This window comes from Mobula birostris, chromosome 2, assembly GCF_030028105.1.
Source record: "Mobula birostris isolate sMobBir1 chromosome 2, sMobBir1.hap1, whole genome shotgun sequence".
Taxonomy (NCBI): domain Eukaryota; kingdom Metazoa; phylum Chordata; class Chondrichthyes; order Myliobatiformes; family Myliobatidae; genus Mobula; species Mobula birostris.
This window is the reverse complement of record NC_092371.1, coordinates 238579319-238602343: the sequence shown is the minus strand read 5'-3', so window position 1 is coordinate 238602343 and position 23025 is coordinate 238579319. Positions and strand designations below refer to the sequence as shown.

Below are 23025 nucleotides of genomic sequence, written 5' to 3'. Positions count from 1 at the left end.
GCTGAGATGGGAGAGACTGTGCATACAACTGTTGCCCGCGTGCTTCACCAGTCGCAGCTTTATGGGAGATTGGTAAAAAAAAAGCCACTATTGAAATAACTCAAAGGTTTCAAAGGCACATTCAATGTCAGAGGAATGTATACAATATACATCCTGAAATGCTTTTTCTTTACAACCATCCATGAAAACAGAGGAGTGCCCCCAAAGAATGAATGACAATTAAATGTTAGAACCGTGGCAACAGACATGATCCTCTCTCCTCCAAAGGCAAAACTAAAGCATCGGCACCCATCACCGAGCACTCAAGCGTGAGCAAAATCAACTGCAAAGACACAGACTTGCAGAACTCCAAAGACTACATATTCACCGGTATTCGACATACCACAGTTTTCTCTCTCTCCCTAATAAGGGAGAAAGAGATGTCTCCGTGTCACAGTGAGAGGGGAGACATAACAAACAACCCGCTAGTTTACGATGTTAAAAGTCCATTGCGCCGCCTTTTCCGAACTCTGTGCCCAAAGATCTCGGGTCTCTGGCCACACAGCCAAGGATCTTCCGGCTCCCACGACTCACCGGTCTGTCAGGACACCGACCTTTGATCCGCCCGTCTCCAGAGCCCCGAGATCCTAGGCTTCCAAAGGTGAGCCGAACTCTTAAGCTGCGCCATTGGCATGTCGGACAATGGCCAGTCATGAAATCCCGAGAGCGGGTTCCATTCCACGTAAAGAACCGACATCAACATGTAACTCCAGTACAGGGTCTTCAAAAGAACCCTGAAAGGGAAAAATAGAGATATTAAAGATGGAAATAGAGCTGTTTCCGAAGATACAAGCAAAGGAGTTGCTGTTTAGCGCCATCTTGACTAAGCTCTGCCCTCCAAACTCACATGAAATCTTGGCTAGAGTTTGCCAGAGAGCGTGTGGGAGACTCTGAAGTCGGTTGGTAGAAGGTTCTATGGACTGTTAAAACCAAAATTGAACTTTTTCACCATTAGACCAAACATTGCATATCATCAAAAAAGAACACACCATCCTCACAGTGAAGCATGGTGGTGGCTGAATCACGCTGTGGGGATGTTTCACTATAGCAGGTGCTGGAAGGCTTATGAAGGTAGAGGATAAAAGTAATGCAGCAAAATACAGGGAAGTCCTGGAGGAAAACCTGGTGCAGTTTGCAACAGAACTGTAACTTGGGAGAAGATTTGTTTTCCAGCAAGACATTCACACCAAGCATAAAGCCAAAGCTACACAAGAATGGCTTAAAACAACAAAGTTAATGTCCAGGAGTGGTAAATCAGAGTTCACACCTCAATCCAATTGAGAATTTGCAGCTGGACTTTTAAAGGGCTGTTCACTCATGATCTCTATGCAATCTGAAAGACTTTAAGTAGTTTTGTAAAGAAGCATGGGGAAAAATTGCAGAGTCCAGATGTGCAAAGCTGATAGTATCAATACAGATTCAAGGCTGTAACTGCTGCCAAAGGTGCAACTACTAAATAATGACTTGAAGGTGGTGAATACTTAAACACTCAAGTATCTTGTGTTTTATATTTGTAATTAATTTAGATCACTTTCTAAAGATCTGTTTTCATTTTGACACAAAAGAACCTTTTTCTGGGTGGATCAGTGTCAAAAAAAGCTAAATTAAATCCATTGTGATTCAATGTTGTAAGACAATAAAACATGAAAACTTCCAAAAGAGGTAAATACTTTTAATAGGCACTGTAGATAAGTCACCTGGTCCAGATGAACGGTGCCCTAGGATTCTTTAAGAGGTAGCAGTCGACATTGGGAAGGCATTAATAATGATCTTTCAAAAATCACTGGACTCTGGCATGGTTCCAGAGGACTGGAAAATTGCAAATGGCACTCCACTCTTTAAGAAAGGAGGAAAGTAGATTGATATGAAGATTGGTGGAGGGGCAGATGGTGTTGAGGAAACAGGAAGGCTACAGAAGTTCTTTAGGTAGATTAAGAGAATCGGCAAGAAAGTGGCAAATGAAATACAATGTGGGAAAATACATGGTCATGACCTATAGTAGTAGAAATAAATGTATAAGCTATTTGCTAAATGGGGAGAAAATCCAAAAATCTAAGATGAAAAGGGACTTGGGAGCCCTTGTGTAGACCTTGTGTAGAACAACATAAAGGTTAACTTGCAGGTTGAGTGGGTGCTGAGAAAGGCAAATGCAATCTTAGAATTCATTTCAAGAATACAAGAAAAGGGATGTGATGCTGAGGTTTTATAAGGCAGTGGTGAGGCCTCACCTTGAGTATTGTGAACAGTTTTGGGTTCCTCATCTAAGAAAAGAAGGGCTGGCATTGGAGAGGGTTCAGAGGGAGGTTCACAAGAATGATTCCATAAGACCATAAGACATAGGAGCAGAATTAGGCCATCCGACCCATCGAGCCTGCTCCGCCATTCAATGATGGCTGATCTTTTTTTTATCTCCTCCTCAACCCAGTTCCTGGACTTCTCCCCATAACCTTTAATGCCATGGCTAATCAAGAACCTATCAATCTCTGCCTTAAATACACCTAACAACTTGGCATTCACAACTCCACATGGCAAAAAATTCCACAAATTCCTTTGGCTTAAGAAATTTATCCGCATCTCTGTTTTGAAAGGGCACCCCTCTATCCTGAGGCTGTGCCCTCTTGTCCTCAACTCTCCTACAATGGGAAATATCCTTTCCATATCTACTCCGTCTAAACCTTTCAACATTCAAAAGATTTCAATAAGATCCCCCCCCCCCCCACCCTTCAGAATTCCGGTGAGTACAGGCCCAAAGCCTTCTCGTATCATAACCCTTTCATTCCTGGAATCATCCTTGTGAACCTCCTCTGGACTCTCGCCAAAGCCAGCACATCTCTTCTAAGATGAGGGGCCCAAAACTGTTTGGTGAGGCCTTTCCAGTGCTTCATAAAGCCTCAGCATCATATCCTTGCTCTTGTACTCTTGACCTCTTGAAATGAATGCTAACATGGCATTTGCCTTCCTCAACACTGACTCGACCTGTCAGTTAACCTTTAAGGTGTTCTGCACAAGGACTCCCAAGTCCCTTTGCATCTCAGATTTTTCGATTTTCTCCATTTAGAAAATAGTCCGCACATTTATTTCTGCTACCAAAGCAAATGTATGGGTTATCATTTGAGGAACATTTAATGGCTTTGGGCCTGTACTCACTGGAATTTAGAAGGATGAGGGGGGATCTCATTGAAAACTTTTGAATGTTGAAAGGCCTAGACAGAATAGGTGTGGAAAGGATGCCTCCCATGTGGCGGAGTCTAGGACAAAAGGACACAGATTCAGGATAGGGAGGCATCCAATTAAAACAGAGATGCGGAAAAACATCTTTTTCCAGATGCTCGTGAATTTGTGGAATTTGTTACTACAGGCAGCTGTGGGGGCCAGGTCGTTGGGTGTATTTAGGGCAGAGATTGATGAGCCATGATTGAATGGCAGAGCAGACTCGATGGGCAAGTGGCCTAATTCTGCTCCAACGTCTTATGGTTTTATGGTCTTATATCTATCAATTCTCCACATTAAACTGCTTGGAACATTATCTTGATCAGCCACTTTAATATCATACTGACAGAGGACAGGCAAGATGCACTAAAATGAGTCTCTTAAAGACGCCACCATCCACAAGTTAAAAAGATGAAGATTAGCCTCAGTTGCCACACATACATTGGTTCCTAAGGTTGTCATAGACGGAGTGGTGTTGGGTATAAGCTCTGACTACCTATAAAGTGCTCCAAATGGCATGTGACTCTAACAGCCTCTGACAACCAAGTCCAACTCTTGGCCTTCACGTGTGGCTTAGCTACTAGGCCCGGCGGAACTGTTTCTACTGACAAGAGAAGAAGCAAATGCAGACCAATGGCGCCTCAAAACCAGTTGCTTTGGACAGGTGGGGCTCGTCAGCCTAGGACAGCAGCCTGCCTCGGAGAAGGAAAACTCTGATTTTAAACCTCTGCTGCCTTGCAGCCATACCCATACATGGGAAAGGCTTCGGGAGTAAACCTTGAAGAAGAAATCCGGAGCCAGGGTCCCTAAGGCAACCTCTACAATGACACTGGTGCCAAGTTGTATCAGCACCTGCTCTGCCCTTGGACTACATCAGTGACGTGGACAGGGGGAACCCGTTGCATGGGCAACAGCCGGTTCTTCAAATCTTCCTGACCAGGCTTGCACCTGGAGAGGGCACAGTCTACCAGAGGCGCAAACCCATGATCCCCTGGGGTCGACGGCTGCCTACTATTACATTAAAACAAACAGTGAAAAGCATCGTTTGCGTAAATGACCAACACCGTCCGAGAATGTGGTGATGGGAAGCCTGCAAGTGTCGCCATGCTTCCGGCAGCAACATAGCATAACCATATATTTGTTGTAAGAAGCCAAAGGACCTGAAGGAAACCCACCCAGTCAGGTAGAGAACATGCAAACTCCTGACAGCAGTGGAATTGAACACCAGTCACTGGCACTGTAAAATATTACACTAACCACTATGCTAACGCACAAGCCAGAAGTTTTAAGATGTCTTCAAGGTGCTCAATGTTCTTCACGTTGAACCTATTTACTGGATTGACCAGACTGACACCACTCACTGTGGTGCTCATCGTAGGAGCACTGCAGCTTCAGCAAACATACGTAGTTTTCTACATTTTCTATTTCCCTGGGACTCTCATGGGGAAATAACAACTCCACTTCTCCCTGCAAAGCTCACTAAGCCTCCAAAACATCAAAGGACCACACAAGTTGCATTACCTCACAAAGCTAACCCAATGGGGAAAGGTAATACAAACAGTCTTCCCGCTGATCCCTAAATCTCAGGAATAAATTAATCCCTGTTGTAGGGTTTGGAGGCAATCACCCAGATAACTATGTTGATTTGAGTCAGGGCTTTTTGCTTTGCTCTTGATAGCATCACCCATGCCAAACAGGTCAAAGAGTAGAGGGCCAGACTAAGAGTGGTCCACTGGTCCTCCGGTTCGGGAGTTCAGCTGGGGGCTAACAACCCTTCCTGGTAAAACAAAGTTGTTACAGAAACAGCAATGAAGAATCCTTCTACGTCTGAGTGTGGTGGTATTCCTGAGTCTCCAGCTTGGACTTGTAAGACTGACTGTACTGAAAACTGAAAGGAAGCTACCGACATGATGAAGCTGCCAGAGATGAAGGACCCTCATTGCTGTCCCAAATGTCAGCAGCATAACAGACAGTAAATAAGAAAGTAGGCCAAATAAACGTTAAAGGAGTACTCTAACTTAAATGCATTCTATGATTTAAGAAAAGTTTCTTCATAGAAGTGATGGTGCTAACAGCATCCTATACTTAACAGAGATACTCAGCACATATTAAATACAACTTATTTGGTAGCATGAGGAAAAGAAAGTTATAATTGCCAAGGATGCTTCGTGCATGAAATTAATTAGTTCTTTTCCTTTGGCTGACCTTGCAAAGTCACTGAGTGTTCATGCATTTCCTCCAGATCTGTGGTACTTTGTAATGGAGGTTGGTATCTCCTGTTAGTTTTATTTGCCAACTTCCCTACAGGGTTTTCAGTAAACATCCCAGAACAAAGTCCTCCAGTGTCTCACTTCTTCTGTCAAACTTCCTAACCAAAAGAAGAAACAGGATGCTAGTGGCCACACATTTTAATTCCACGTCCCATTCCCATTCTGATATGTCTATCCACGGCCTCCTTACTGAAGCCACACTCAGGTTGGAGGAACAACACCTTATATTCCGTCTGGGTAGCCTCCAACCTGATGGCATGAACATCGACCTCTCAAACTTCTGTTAATGCCCCTCCTCCCCTTCACACCCCATCGCTTATTAATCTATTTAATATATTCTCCCCCCCTTTTTCTCTCTCTTTTTTCTCCCTCTGTCCCTCTCACTATAACTCTTTACCTGCTCTCCACCCTCCAGGCTCCTCTCCCCCCTTCTCTCTCTCTCCCCAGGCTTCCTGTCCCATGAGGAAAAACTTTTTCACCCAGAGAGTGCTGGATATATGGAATGCTCTGCCCCAGAAGGCTGTGGAGGCTAAGTCTCTGGCTGCTTTCAAGAAAGGGATGGATAGAGCTCCTAAAAGTAGCGGAATTAAAGGTTATGGGGATAAGGCAGGAACTGGATACTGATTGAGGATGATCAGCCATGATCACAGTGAATGGCGGTGCTGGCTCGAAGGGCCAAATGGCCTACTCCTGCACCTATTGTCTATTGTCTATGACCCTCTCTCTTCTCCAGGCTGGTATCCCTTTTGCCAATCAACTTTCCAGCTCTTAGATCCACCCCTCCCCTCCTGTCTTCTCCTATCATTTCAGATCTCCCCCTCCCCCTCTTACTTTCAAATTCCTTACTATCTCTTCTTTCAGTTAGTCCTGACGAAGGGTCCCGGCCCGAAACGTCGACTGTACCTCTTCCTCTAGATGTTGCCTGGCCTTCCACCAGCATTTTTTGTGCGGGTAACAGAATGCTCTCTGTCCTCTTGAAGAATCAGCACAAAAATTCTTAAACAATGGTGTTGCTTTCCAAACCACTACATTTTACCCAGAAACTGCCACAGGTCAAGCTCCATATTGCACTCTTTTTTCACATTTGAACCTTACATGCTTTATGCAATGACGCTGAAACCAATGATGCTAAGCACATTCACAGACAGGTCTTAGTTACTGTCTGGTACGCTGCTGGCATTTAGGGGAGCAATGAAGGTCATCCATCTCTGACTGTCCTTGGCCATCTTCTCTATTGTGCCCCAGGTGTGGTTCAGAGTTTCCAGGCTTCATTCATTGTACAAGTAGCTTCCTCACAATTTTTGACTACTGTCAGTCATACTAACCCTGAGTGGAGACTCGGGGATACTGTCACACAGCTATAGAGTTCTTAGAACATAGAAAACACACAGCACAATACAGGCCCTTTGGCCCACAAAGCTATGCCGAATATGTCATTACCTGAGAAATTACCCAGGTTACCCATAGCCCTCTATTTTTCTGAGCTCCATATACCTGTCCAGGAGTCTCTTAAAAGACCCTATCGAATCCCCCTCCAAAATCGTCGCTGACAGCCCATTCCACACACTCACCACTCCTTGCATAAAAAACTTACCCCTGACATCTCCTCTGTACCTACTTCCAAGTACCTTAAAACTGTGCCCTCTTGTGCTAGCCATTTCAGCCCTGGGGAAAAGCCTCTGACTATCCAAATGATCAATGCCTCTCATCATTTTATACACCCCTAGCAGGTCACCTCTCATCCTCCATCGCTCCAAGGAGAAAAGGCCGAGTTCACTCAACCTATTCTCATAAGGCATGCTCCCCAGTCCAGACAACATCCTTGTAAATCTCCTCTGCACCCTTTCTATGGTTTCCACATCCTTCCTGTAGTGAGGCAACCAGAACTGAGCACAGTACTCCAAGTGGGGTCTGATCAGGGTCCTATATAGCTGCAACATTACCTTTTGGCTCCTAAACTCAATCCCATGATTGATGAAGGCCAATGCACCATATGCTTTCTTCATTGCTGTTTCCATAACAATTTTTTTGACCAGTCAGGTTTGTTAGCCCAGAGCTGAATCCTAAACCAGGAAGGTCAGTGGACAACTCTTAGTCTCACCTCTACCCTTTGACCAAGGGTCAAAGCACAAGGCTCTGGCTCCAGCCGACATAGCTCTTTGGGTCATTGAGGCATGCAAGTCTCCAAAGCCTATGACAAGATTATGTTCCTCTTGGAGGATGGACAGTTGGTTGGACAAGTAATCTGCTTGCATTGTGTAGTTTTTGGAAGTTTCAATGAAGAATTTTCCATAAAAGTAGATTAGCAAAGTATTAACAACATATATTTTTCGGGAATTGAATACAAAATTAGGCAGGTCATGTTCAGTACCATAGTGCATTCGGTGCACTTGACCTGCAAATCTGCTGGGGTCGTCTTTGTGTCTGGTGCACCCGATGTGACCTCCTTTACATTAGTGAGACCCATCATAAATTGGGGGACCACTTGGTCGAGCGGTCCACACTATCCACCACAAGTGGGACTTTCCAGTGGTCTAACATTTTAATTCCCATTCCAGTTCCGACATGTTGATCCATAGCCTCCTTCAGGGTGAGGAGCAGCATCTTGATACCCTCCAACCTAATGGCATGAACACCAATTTCTCCTTCTGGTGAATATATCTCTCCCCCCACCTTCTTCTTTCCACAATCCGACCTTTCACTTCTTCTCACCTGCCTATTATTTTCCCTGGGTCCCCTACGCCTTCCTTTTTTCCTATCGTCCACTCTCCTCACCTATTAGATTTCTCCTTCTCCAGCCCTTGACATTCCCCACCCATCTGGTTCCACCTAACATCTTCCAGCTAGCCTCTTTCCCCTACCCACCCCCCCCCCCCACAAAACTTTTTATTCCGGCATCTTCTCCCTTCTCAATCCTGACGATGCCTCTCATCTCAAAACATCAGCTGTTTATTCTTTTCCATATGTGCAGCCTGACCTGCTGAGTTCCTGTAGCATTTTGTGTGTGATACAATGTATTGACGAGAAAATTTCTGGATTACCGTCCGTTTCCTCAAAGAATGAGGATGGGGACAGATTACAAAAAGGCTTACTAGACTAATAACAGGAATATGTGAGTTGGATTCTGAGGGCAGATTAGACAGGACAGGAGTTTAGAACAGTAGCAAGTGACAACTGAAATTCACAAGATCTTCTCTGGTCTTGATAGAGTAGACATGGAGAGGGTGAAATATACAAGATCCTCTGTGGTCTTGATAGAGTGCACATGGAGAGGAATTTGCCTGCTCTGGAAAAATCAGAACTAGATGTCACTGTTAAAAAATTAAAGGTCAGCCATTTAAGAGAGTTGAGACAATTTTATCTCAGAGTTTTGGAAGTCGCAAAGAATGCTGGAAGAAAATATCTTAAATATTTTTAAAGTGAAAGGTAGATAGGTTCTTGATGAGGAAGAGGATAAAAGGCTCTTGTAGATAGATGGAAAGTTGAAGCTACAATCGGTCAAGTTCATTCGTCATTCAACCATTCATAACTACATGTGAATACTGTACATCCAAAGGAAACAGCGTTACTCCAGGGCCAAGGTGCAAAACACTGTACAGTCATTCACAGCACAAGACAAACATAACACATGTAAAACAGTAGTAAAATACGGTCACACACAAAAATATACATATAGTCCAAGTCGGGAGGCTGTATCGGAGAGGCTGGTCAGAAGCTCGAAGTTTTTCGGACGGATAGACTCAGTGTTGGCTGGGGTCGGCTGCTTCCAAGGTATTGGCAAGTTGACGGTGCCTGGAGGTCTATGGCAGGGAGTTTTTCCCTTTTGCCACCTGCTATCGGGGACTCGGGAGTCGATCGACTCGGGACTTTGAGACTTTTTTTTACTGTGCCCATGGTCTGCTCTTCATCAAATTGTGGTATTGTTTTGCACTGCTGTAACTATATGTTGTAATTATGTGGTTCTGTCAGTGTTAGTCTTTGGTCTGTCCTGTTTTCTGTGATATCGCTCCGGAGAAACATTGTATCATTTCCTAATGCATGTATAGATATGTTTTTATAGATATGTAAAAAGGAAAAGACTGGTAAAGACAAATGTAGGTCCCCTGCAGGCAGAAACAGGTGAGTTGATTATGGGGAGCAAGGACATGGCAGACCAATTGAATAATTACTTTGGTTCTGTCTTCACTAAAGAGGACATAAATAATCTTCCAGAAATAGTACGGGACAGAGGGTCCAGTGAGATGGAGGAACTGAGCGAAATACATGTTAGTAGGGAAGTGGTGTTAGGTAAATTGAAGGATTGAAGGCAGATAAATCCCCAGGGCCAGATGGTCTGCATCCCAGGGTGCTTAAGGAAGTAGCCCAAGAAATAGTGGATGCATTAGTGATAATTTTTCAAAACTCATTAGATTCTGGACTAGTTCCTGACGATTGGAGGGTGGCTAATGTAACTCCACTTTTTAAAAAAGGAGGGAGAGAGAAACCGGGGAATTATAGACCGGTTAGCCTAACGTCGGTGGTGGGGAAACTGCTGGGGTCAGTTATCAAGGATGTGATAACAGCACATTTGGAAAGTGGTGAAATGATCGGACAAAGTCAGCATGGTTTTGTGAAAGGAAAATCATGTCTGACAAATCTCATAGAATTTTTTGAGGATGTAACTAGTAAAGTGGATAGGGGAGAACCAGTGGATGTGGTATATTTGGATTTTCAGAAGGCTTTTGACAAGGTACCACACAGGAGATTAGTGTGCAAACTTAAAGCACACGGTATTGGGGGTAAGGTATTGGTGTGGGTGGAGAGTTGGTTAGCAGACAGGAAGCAAAGAGTGGGAATAAACGGGACCTTTTCAGAATGGCAGGCGGTGACTAGTGGGGTACCGCAAGGCTCAGTGCTGGGACCCCAGTTGTTTACAATATATATTAATGACTTGGATGAGGGAATTAAATGCAGCATCTCCAAGTTTGCGGATGACACGGAGCTGGGTGGCAGTGTTAGCTGTGAGGAGGATGCTAAGAGGATGCAGGGTGACTTGGATAGGTTGGGTGAGTGGGCAAATTCATGGCAGATGCAATTTAATGTGGATAAATGTGAAGTTATCCACTTTGGTGGCAAAAATAGGAAAACAGATTATTATCTGAATGGTGGCCGATTAGGAAAAGGGGAGGTGCAACGTGACCTGGGTGTCATTATACACCAGTCATTGAAAGTGGGCATGCAGGTACAGTAGGCGGTGAAAAAGGCGAATGGTATGCTGGCATTTATAGCGAGAGAATTCGAGTACAGGAGCAGGGAGGTACTACTGCAGTTGTACAAGGCCTTGGTAAGACCGCACCTGGAGTATTGTGTGCAGTTTTGGTCCCCTAATCTGAGGAAAGACATCCTTGCCATAGAGGGAGTACAGAGAAGGTTCACCAGATTGATTCCTGGGATGGCAGGACTTTCATATGAAGAAAGAATGGATGAACTGGGTTTGTACTCGTTGGAATTTAGAAGATTGAGGGGGGATCTGATTGAAACGTATAAGATCCTAAAGGGATTGGACAGGCTAGATGCAGGAAGATTGTTCCCGATGTTGGGGAAGTCCAGAACGAGGGGTCACAGTTTGAGGATAGAGGGGAAGCCTTTTAGGACTGAGATTAGGAAAAACTTCTTCACACAGAGAGTGGTGAATCTGTGGAATTTTCTGCCACAGGAAACAGTTGAGGCCAGTTCATTGGCTATATTTAAGAGGGAGTTAGATATGGCCCTTGTGGCTACGGAGGTCAGGGGGTATGGAGGGAAGGCTGGGGTGGTGTTCTGAGTTGGATGATCAGCCATGATCATAATAAATGGCGGTGCAGGCTCGAAGGGCCGAATGGCCTACTCCTGCACCTATTTTCTATGTTTCTATGTTTCTATGTATGCATTTCTAAATGACAATAAAAGAGGACTGAGTGTTCTCATAATCTTAAAAAAAAGTCAAGAGTCTTTGAATCAAGCTTGAGTTCATTAATTGGCAAAGCACGGCCAAAGGTGAAGTGGCCTACACCCAATTTGAATGGATTGTGATTCTCTGAGAAAATACACTTTCCAAACTCAACATTATTTTCCATTTGTGATATGGTAAATTGTACATAAAGCAAATTAGTGATGCATTTTTCAAAGCTCAAAGTAAATTTATTATCAAGGTTCATACATGTCACTATATACAACCAGAGATTCATTTCCTCGTGGGGATATTCAGTAAATCCAATAAACATGATAAAATAATTGAAAGACCTCATCAACAGGGCTGACAACCAGTGTACAAACTAAGCAAATACAAAACAAAGGGAAAAAATAATAATATCTCTATGACTCTAATTAATAAATAAGCAATAAATATTGAGAACAAGAGATGAAGAGACCTTGGAAGTATATTTCTGTATTCAACTTCTAATAAATGACCATAGCAAACTTAACTACTAGCTACTGTTATGCTTTAAATTATATACTTCCACAAGTCAAAAGTTAATATAATCACTTAGATCCTTTAAGTAAACAGAGCAAGATAATGTTAAAACTGATACTTTTCACAGAAATTCACGTGATTAATTGACATCATAAACAATGCAATATAAAGTGTCTAAGAGAGAACATAATACAAATGTGTAAAAGTCAATTAGCACATTGCAGAAATGTGACACAGAAAAGAACAGTAAATAATTAGGCAGCATCCAGAAAGAGAAAGACAAAGTAACATTTCAGGGTTGCTGACTTTTACCAGAACTATGCAGGTTGTTTTTTTATTAATTTAACATTGCCTTACTTCCATCTAATCCCAGACCTAGCCATACCTTTTTCATTCCCTTTCTTCCCACTTAAAATCTATAATGTCCATGTCATTCCTGTTCTAATGGAACCATCTTCACAATTAATAAGATGAAAAATACAACATTAACAAAATGGACGACAAATAACAATCTAGCAAGAAAATACATTACTCTGCAAAAATCTTAGGCGCATATACAGTAGTGTGCAAAAGTCTTAGGTACATTTGCACAGTACCCCAGTAATTTTATGTATTGCATTGTATTGTTGCTGCAAAAATCATAATCTACTGTACATAAGTGATGATGAAACACCTGGTTCTGATATGGGTCCCTATTGTGGACTGAGATTGGAAAGGGGGCAAGGAGAAGAAAATCATGGCTGGGAAAAGGGGAAGAGAAAGGGGAAGCACCAGAGAGACACTCTGTAATGATCAATAAACCAATTGTTTGGTATCAAATGACCTTGCCTTTTGACTCAGGGCTGGTTTATCTGCATCTGCGCCACTGTCCGCCCCAGCACACCTTCTCTGTCACCCCTCCCTCAATGCACCACCCTCGCCAATCCCAGCATCCTTTGCTCCAGCCAGATTTACAAACTCGCTCTCTGCTCCACGTTGACAAATATAGTACTGTGCAAAATTCTTCGGCATTCTAGATATATGCACACACCCCTAAGACTTTTGCAAAGTACAGTAATATCAAAACACATTCAAAAATTACTTTAGCAGAAGTAATTTATAGTACTCAAGCTTTCTCAACTTTATAGCACTGTATGCTGTTTACTCCATTAAACTTTTGTTAAACAATTTTTAAAAGCTACATTTCAACAACAAGCTTTAACTAATTGAGTACACAATTTTTATTTATTGCCTATATTTTCCCACTTTGCATAGAATTAGCTTGTTTTGGGAAATTGGCTTCCATATCTAAGATTTAAATTCAGTTGATTTGTACAGTACTAAACATAAAATTCTCCCTGGTCAAGTGAAAGTAGCCTGTTTTTTGACAATGTAATTTATTTTTAAAGGACAGTAGTATTTGCTGCTTTTAAATTTGAACTTTATTAAGGGTTAGAATGAGTTATCATGCAAAATCAAGATGTCTATTTTAAATAATTGAAATTTCCTGTAGAATAACTATGTAAAAGCCCCATTTATCGGTTGCAGTAGTTTGATAACAAATAATAAAAGCTTTCAAAATATGTCCATCAGAATCTTGGAGCTGAATGAAGTTGCTCCTCAAAAGTTCATAAAATGGAATTTAGTTGACCATATGGTATGGCAGATTTTGTGGGCAGGACTGGTTCCTCATGCTATAATTTTTAAATAATGCAGAAGGCTAGAGAAATTCAGCCAGCACTTACGGACATTTAAAACTGTCATTCCATAACCTTTAGACAACAGGCAGCTTGGAATAAAATGGTACAAAAAATCAATACAAACTAGCAGAAAATCTTACACCTTAGTTCTAACATTGTTCAAATTGTGATTTAAGTTTTACACTTCTCAAGCCAGTGTAAGGTAATCAAATAGGTATTCTCCTCACCTGCCCATGATCTCCCTGGTTCCCCTCCTCCTTCTCCTTTTCCCCTGGTCCACTCTCCTCTCCTATTAGATTCCTTCTACTTCAGCCCTTTAACTCTGCCACCTATCACCTCCCAGCTTCTTACTTCATTCCCCACCCCCCTCAATTTGAGTCTCACCTGGTCTCGTCTATCACCTGCCAGTTTCTTCCCTTCCCCCACCTTCTTATCCTGGTTTCCATTCCCTTCCTTTCCATTCCAGAAGAAGGGCCTTAGCCCAAAATATCAGTGTTTATTCTTCTCCACAGATGCTGCCTGATCTGCTAATTTCCTCCAGCATTTTCCGTGTGTTGCTGTGAGTTTCCAGCAACTGCAGAATATTATGTGTTTATGAAACATAACTTGTTTTAGTTTTGCTCATAATTCTAGTTTAAACAGGAATCAAAATTAACCATAAAAACAGGCTATACTGAGATGCATCTTTCTAACTTCAACAGTGAGGGGAGATCCAGGGTTACCTGGACCCCCTGGACCTCCAGGACCACCGGGACCCCCAGGCCAAGTGGGATATCCAGGCGAGCCAGGTGTTGGGCAGAAAGGAGCTCCTGGCGATCCAGGACCACCAGGACCACAAGGACTCAGTTTTAAGGGAATTCCAGGTACTCCAGGTCCACCAGGACAGCCAGGGAGAATAGGGTATCCTGGACCAAAAGGTGATCCAGGAATTCAAGGGATACAGGGGCACAGAGGCAGCCCGGGGCCTCCAGGAAATCCTGGGCCAGCTGGGCTGTCAGTAGTTGGTAAACCAGGTCCACCAGGTGCAGGGGGATCTCCAGGCGCCCCTGGGCTACCTGGAGCAAAGGGACATCCGGGTTATCCTGGCCCTGCTGGGCAAAAAGGGGAAAGAGGAATTGGTATCCCAGGACCTGCAGGCGAGAAAGGACCTCCAGGTTCCCCAGGGTCACCAGGAATCCCAGGACCAGTGGGATTGAGTGCACCTGGAGCACCTGGTCGTCCTGGGGAACCAGGAAAAAAGGGTGAGATGGGACCCCCAGGTCCATTTGGTTTCACAGGTGCACCAGGTCAAAAGGGGCCACCAGGACCACCTGGACTACCTGGAATTGGAAAGCCTGGAGTGAATGGTTCACCAGGATTACCAGGGACCCCTGGTCACAAAGGTCATCCTGGCTTACAAGGTTTGCCAGGGGCACCAGGCTTGCTAGGCATTGGAAAGCCAGGTAAACCAGGATCCAAAGGAGAACCTGGTCCAGTTGGTTATACTGGATACCCTGGAAAGAAAGGAGAGATGGGACCAATTGGCAAACCAGGTCTGCCAGGATTAATGGGACCAGCTGGTCTACCAGGATCAGAAGGCCCCAGAGGGTTACAAGGGATCCCTGGTTCACCAGGAATGAAAGGGGCACAAGGGCATATGGGTATACAAGGGTACCACGGGGCAAAGGGTGAGAGAGGTCCAACTGGTAGTCCAGGTACATCAGGATTTCCAGGGAAACCTGGTCCACCAGGTCTACCAGGAACAATTGGATCTGAAGGGCCAAAAGGTGATCCTGGACTTCCTGGCCCATCTGGTAAACCAGGAAGCCCTGGTGCTCCTGGTCCTCAAGGTCCATTGGGCTTTCCAGGTCCAATAGGTCTGAGGGGACCTGTGGGAGCACCTGGTCACAAAGGCTTGCCTGGTCTGCAAGGTGCACAAGGGCTTTCCGGAAATAAAGGTGATCCAGGAACTCCTGGCCTCCCAGGACCTCCAGGCATTGTCAGCAGACAGGTAATCATGGGGCCACCAGGAACACCGGGTGAAAATGGAAAAGTAGGTCCTCCAGGTCCACCAGGACCTCCCGGCCCACCAGGTTTACCTGGTGAAATTTTTATCCAACCAGAAAAATCTGTACAGCCACTATCTGGATTATTAAGCCCTATTCCAGCTTTTACAGCCATTCTATCTCAGCCATATCCACCAGCAGGTCAACCAATTATGTTTGACATATTAGTGACCAATTCAAATAACAACTACAATCCATCGTCTGGTGTATTTGTGTGTGAAATACCAGGGCTTTACCAATTTAGCTACCATGTACAAATCAAAGGAGCAAATGTCTGGGTTGCATTATATAAAAATGGAAAACCCATTCTACAGACATATGATGATTACACCGCAGGGAATGTTAATCAGGTCTCGGGTAATGCTATAGTACACCTACATGAAAATGACCAAGTCTATGTATTACTACCTTCAGAGGAAGCCAATGGTTTATACTCATCTGATAAGAAACAGTCAACTTTCTCGGGGTTTTTAATTAGCCCTTCATAATTTGCATCATGATAATACATCTGATCAGGTTTGAGACAACAAACACCACTCGATAAACAATGCAACCTCATTAAGGAAACAACAGAAGCCAAAAAGGGACAATTACTTATAACAACAATCAAACTAAAACCACCTCTGTTATTTTAATATGAAGTATATCTGTATAACACTTCCTATACTGCATATATGCTCTAAATCTAAGTTTACTAAATATGATATATAGTTTATATATGCACTGATGTACAAGATACACAAAATGAACCAGAAAAATTGTATGCATTTTTATAGCTTGTTACCTTCATGAAGAAAAAACCTGTTGTTTCTAAAAACTAAAAAGGTGTTCAGTCAGTATGATATTTTTATTTTCCTCTTCCAAATCAGAATCTTTGAGGAAATTACATTAAAGTAAGATGTATGTTTGATCGTACGATATTAAGGATTTCGTACCCTAAACAAGATTGTAATCTTTTTCAGTGTTCGTGTTACTCACGGAATTACACTAATTATTTTATTTCCAGATTTTCTCTTTTTGTACACTAGTTCAGATTTCATCAATTTTAGTTATTTGGTTTACAACCAAAAGCTCTTTTTTTTTCATTTAAAATACTTTAAATGTGTTTATTCCAAAGAAAATGCAATTTTTTCATGAGTAGCTTTTTTAATGTAAAGATATTTTCTTTGTTCTTTTTTGTCATTGCCATTCATGTAATGTTCAATAGGTACATTTAATGTCTGAGAAATTTATACATCCTGAAATTCTTTTACTTGTGTGAATTTGTTTGCTGGTTATCCATCAGCCAACTTGACAGTGAACATCCCTCATCCTCCAAAGGCAATTTCAAAGTAAGTGTATAATTATAGAATGCATATGGTGACACATATGTACAGTACTTTTGACCTTTGAATGTGTATGTTACCATACACTGCCTTGAGATAGATTTTTTGCGGGCATGTACAAGAAAATAAAGAAATACAATGCAATTTATGAAAAGCTAAACAGAAACGAAGAATGACAAACAGCCTTTGTGCAAAGGAATTGGACAAATTAAAAAAGATAATACTGAGGTCATAAGTTGTACAGCAGAAGGTGAGAGGATGAGTAAATGTAATAGTCTCAGTATTCTAGATCAGAATTTGAGTGAACATTGTGGGGAAGTGTGTGCGCCTTGCACCTTGCAAAAGAAGGCAGCGTAGCAGTTGTTAGACTGCTTTCAATAACATCTGGAGACACAAAAGAAAGACCAGCTGATTCAAACTGCAGAAAAGCTGCTAGCATCCATGGAGCAATATTTCAGATGAATCAAACATAGAAAAGAAGTGCACATGGAAAGCTCGTATACGTTTAACAACATCCAGCATATTGTTTTGTATCACCATACTTATATATTTATTATGTGATGTCAAATAAATTTTTAAAACAAGACCTAATCAGCTCTCTATTCATCCATTCTTTACAAACAACTATTTTAAAATTATGAATTCACTAGTTTATTCATAATTAAGATTGTCACTTGAAATCATAAAATTTCTCTGCTTCCTATTGTAAATGTAGAAATTCAATGGAACAATCAAATTTCAGATCCACAAACACAAGACTTTCTGTGGATGCTGGAGATCTAGAGCAATGCACACAATGTGCTGGAGCTCAGCAACACGGGCAGCATCTATGGATGAGAATAAACAGTCAACATTTCAAGACTGATCAAGGATCTCAGCCTGAAGCATCAACTGTTTATTCCCATCCATAGATGCTGCCTGACCTGCTGAGCTCCTCCAACACATGACAGTATTTCGGAACCGACATTTAAAGGAACCACGTTCATATAAGTTATACTTTATTTGCACAAAAGCAACAAAAATGAAACATAAGTGTTTAGAACAATAGTTATCTAAGAACAAATCTAAAGCAAGCATTACCTAGGTTCATATAGAATGGTCACCTCAGTACGTACAGTATGTATAATTGTTCAGTTCATAACGATTTAATGCCTTTAATAGCACAGGCAGAGGAAATCATTTAATTGGTTGTGCAAATCTTAGAAATTCAAATAAATACCCTCTCCAAGTTTTGAACAACAGAATGATTTCAAAGAGTAAAACTGCACAGAAACCAGGTAGAAATGAGAATGGGCTGCCTGAGGAGAGTAAATTGGTACATTGAGTTTTTTTTTATTTTCAGATACAGCGAAAAACTTGCCTTGCAAGCTGCTCAGACACACTGGTTCATTAGGGTGGTACAGGGTAAATTAAAAATTGAGTGGAGAATAAAGTGTTACAGTTACAGAAAAAGTGCATAATAAAGAAAAAGGTCGCAGTGAGGTAGAGGTAAATTGTGAGTTCATAAGTTCACCTTACTGTAAGACCATAAAACCATAAGATATCGGAGCAGAATTAGGCCCATCGAGTCTACTCTGCCATTTAATCATGGCTGACCATAAGACATAGAAGCAGGATTAGGCCATTCAGCCCATCGAGTCTGCTCTGCTATTCCATCATGGCTGATCCCATTCAACCGCATACACATGCCTTCTCACCATATCCTTTAATGCTTTGACTAATCAGGAAACTATCAACTTCCACCTTAAATATAGCCATGGACTTGTCCTCCACTGCAGTTTGTGGCAGAGTATTCCACAGATTTACTACCCTCTGGCTAAAAAAATTCCTCTGCACCTCTGTTCTAAAAGGTCACTTCAGGTTTGAGGCTGTGCCCTCTAGTTCTGGATACACCCACCATAGGAAACATCCTCTCCACACCCACCCTATCCAGTCCTTTCAACATTCAGTAGGTTTCAATGAGATCCCCACGCAGTCTTCTAAATTCCAGAGAGTACAGGCCCTCATATATTAACCCCTTCATTCCTGGAATCATCCTCATGAACCTCCTCTGGACTCTCTCCATTGACAACACACCTTTTCTGAGATATGGGGCCCAAAACTGTGGGCAATATTCCATGTGTGGACTCACCAGTGTCTTATAACGTCTCAGCATTATCTACTTGCTTTTATATTCTATTCTCCTTTAAATAAATGCCAACATTGCATTTGGCTTCACTATCACACACTCAACATGTAAGTTGACCTTCTGGGAGTCTTGCACAAGAACTCCTAGGTCCCTCTGCACCTCTGATGTTTGAACCTTCTCCCCATTTAGATAACAGTCTGCACTATTGTTCCTTTTACCAAAATGCATTATGGTATATTTCCCAACACTGCCACTTTGTTTTATCCATTCTTCCAATTTGAATAAGCCCTGCTACAATTGCACTGCTTCTTCAGCACTAACAACCCTTTACCTAACTTCGTATCATCTGTAAGCTTTACTACAAAGCCATTAATTCCATTATCCAAATCATTGATAAACAATGTGAAAAGTAATTGTCCCAATACCCTGAGAAACACCACTAGTCACTGGCAGCCAACCTGAAAAAGTCCCCTTTATTCCCACTTGCTGCCTCCTGCCTGTCAGTCATTCCTCTATCCATGCCACTATCTTTCCTGTAACAGCATTGGATTTTATCTTGTTAAGCAGCCTCATGTGACACACCTTATCAAATGCCTTCTGATAATCCAAGTAAATGACATCCACTGCCTCTCCTTTGTTACTTCCTCAAAGAACAGGTTTATCAAGCAAGATTTTCTTTAAAGAAACCATGCTGACTTTGTCTTATTTTATCATTAGTTTCCAAGTACCCGAAACCTCATCCATAATAATAGACTCCAACACTTTCCCAACCATTGAGGTTAGGCTAACTGGCCTATAATTTCTTTTCTTTTGCCTTCCTCCCTTATTAAACAGTGGAGTGAGATTTGCTGATCCATTTTCCCTCTCAACCCCAAACTCCTGCTGTCTCCCTGTATCCCTTCATGCCCTCACTAATCAAGTATCTATGAACCTCTGCCTTAAATAAACCCAATGACGTAGCCTCCACAGCCTTATGTGGCAAAGAATTTCACAGATTCACCACTCTCTGGCTAAAGAAATTCCTCCTTATCTCCATTCTAAATGGACATCCCTCTATTCTGAAGCTGCATCCTCTGGTCTTAGATTCCCCCCACCATAGGAAACACCCTCTTCACATCCACTCTATCAAGGCCGGTCAACATTTCATAGGGTTCAATGAGATCATCCTTTATTATACTAGGAAACAATTCAATTTCCTTGTAACAGTGGGGTAGAAGCTGTCCTTGAGCCTGGTGGGACGTCTTTTCAGGCTTTTTAAGGAAATAACAGGCAGGATAGACAAAGGAGAGTCAGTGAACCTTGTTTATTTGGATTTTCAGAAGGCTTTTGACATGAAGCTGTTTAACAAAATACAGCCCATGGAATTACAGTATAGGAAAGGTACTAGCATGGAGGCAGAGAATGGGAATAAAGGGAACCTTTTCTGGTTGATTGTTGGTGACTACTGGTGTTCCGCAGGGGTCAGTGTAGGGACTGCTTCATTTCATGTAATAGATCAATGATTGGATGAAGGAGTTCATGGATCTGTGGCCAAGTTTGTAGATGATAACGAGACAAATGAAGAGGCAGGTAATGTTGAGGAAGCAAGGTGTCTGCAGAAGAACATAGATAGAGATTGGGGGGAGATGGATTGCAATGTAGGGAAGTGCATGGCCATCCACTTTGGCAGAAGAAATGAAGGCGTGAACTACTTTCTAATTGGGGATGGGGCAGGGGGGACTTCAAAAATCCAAGGTGCAGGATTCCCAACAGGTTAATTTGCAGTTTGAGTTACTAGTAGGGAAGGCAAATGCAATGTTAGCATTCATTTCAAGAGGAGTAGAATACTAAAGCAAGAATGTAATGCTGAAGTTTTATAAGGCATTGGCCAGACCACTTGGGGTAGTGGATAGTGTGAGCAGTTTTGAGCCCGTTATCTAAAAAAAATGTGCTGGCTTTGGAGAAGGCCAAATGGAACAATGTTCCTCCAGACCACGGTGCACAACACAGTACATATAACTCACACACAACACAAAAAATAATATTACCACAAATGAATTAGTAAATAATAAAATACGTTCTAGAAAATATGATGTTAGCATAAGGATATTCCAAAAGGCTGACATTAGCATAAGGAAACATACCACATTTCTTTAGCTTCCTGAGGAAGTACAGGAACTTATGAACTTTCTTGGCTGTGGCGACTACACGGTTGGACCAGGAAAGGCGTTGGTGATCATTCCTAGGAACTTGAAGCTCTTAGGATCGTAGGCTGAAGGTCCTACTGTTCTATGGTTAACGTTCGAATATTTTACAAGATATCTTCAAAGGTTCAAAGGTCCATTTATTATCAATGTATACAACTCTGAAGTTCTTCTTCTACAAATTTCACGTTACATGCCAGTGATAATAAACCTGGTTCTGATCCTGATTCTGAGATAGCCATGAAACCAATAAAGAAAAGAAAGGCAGCATGATCATCAAACCCTCAAGTCCCTCTTCCCAGCACAAAAAAAAAGAAGCAAAAATGGAAATCCAAATTTCTTCCTCCGCACACTAAACACAGAATACAAAAAAAACACGACAAACACAGAATACAAAAAAAATTTAAGACTGAAAAATGTCCACAGTCCAAGTTCACATTCAAAACACAGAAAACCTGGGCAACATTCTCCCTCTCTGTAGCAGAGCAACCTCACCAGCAATAAAGGCAGTCTCCCCTCTCCGTATCAGAGCAATCTCACCAGCGATAAAAAAGCAGTCTTCCATCTCCATAGCAGAGCGATCCCCCAGAGATAGAAAGGCAGGCAGCCAACAGTTCAATCTCCCTTGTCACTTTAACCAGTGAACGATGGAAACTTTTCATGCTAACTTGAAGAATAGTTACTGGGAGGGGTGTTGGGGAGCCAACATTTGGCTAAAAGCATGGGTTATGTGGAATTAATTAAGTAAATTCATTATCAAAAAACATAAATATCACCATATACAACCCTGAGATTTATTTTCTTGTGCGCATACACAGTAAATCTAAGAAGCACACAAAAGTAAATGAAAGACTGCCCCAACACAATGGACAAACAACTAATATGCAAAAGCAACAAACTGTGCAAATATAAAAGAAAGAAATATACTAATAAATAAAAAATAAATATTGAGAACATGAGATGGAGTCCTTGAAAACGAATTCATTGGTTGTGGCGCAAACACGAGGAAATCTGCAGATGCTGGAATTTCAAGCAACACACATAAAAGTTGCTGGTGAACGCAGCAGACCAGGCAGCATCTCTAGGAAGAGGTACAGTCTTCGTTTTGGGCCAAGACCCTTCGTCAGGAATAACTGAAATAAGAGCTAGTAAGAGATTTGTAAGTGGGAGGGGGAGGGGGAGATCCAAAATGATAGGAGAAGACAGGAGGGGAAGGGATGGAGCCAAGAGCTGGACAGTTGATTGGCAAAAGGGATATGAGGGGATCATGGGACAGGAAGCCCAGGAAAAAGGAAAAGGGGGAGGGGGGAAAAACCCAGAGGATGGGCAAGGGGTATAGTCAGAGGGACAGAGGGAGAAAAAGGAGAGTGAGAGAAAGAATGTGTGTATATAAATAAATAATGGATGGGGTACGAGGGGGAGGTGGGGCATTAGCAGAAGTTTAAGAAGTCAATGTTCATGCCATCAGGTTGGAGGCTACCCAGACGTAATATAAGGTGCTGTTCCTCCAACCTGAGTGTGGCTTCATCTTCACAGTAGAGGAGGCCGTGGATAGACATATCAGAATGGGAATGGGACGTGGAATTAAAATGTGTAGCCACTGGGAGATCCTGCTTTCTCTGGTGGATAGAGCGTAGGTGTTCAGTGAAATGATCTCCCAGTCTGCGTCGGGTCTCGCCAATGTATAGAAGGCCACATCGGGAGCGCCGGATG

The 23025-nt window shown here is 42.4% G+C and overlaps 2 protein-coding genes across 2 annotated transcripts in view; one reads left to right on the top strand and one right to left on the bottom strand.

Annotated features, from left to right (window-relative positions):
• nt5dc1 (5'-nucleotidase domain containing 1) overlaps positions 1 to 23025 on the bottom strand; it is a 673759-nt gene that overhangs the window by 454249 nt on the left and 196485 nt on the right. The gene's annotated exons all lie outside the window — the stretch shown is intronic.
• LOC140194181 (uncharacterized) overlaps positions 1 to 23025 on the top strand; it is a 125847-nt gene that overhangs the window by 72100 nt on the left and 30722 nt on the right. Inside the window, exons 8-9 of the mRNA XM_072251688.1 lie at positions 522 to 640; positions 14299 to 16153. Of these exons, the coding sequence (XP_072107789.1) occupies positions 522 to 640; positions 14299 to 16153 (1974 nt within the window). The remainder of the gene's footprint in view (positions 1 to 521; positions 641 to 14298; positions 16154 to 23025) is intronic.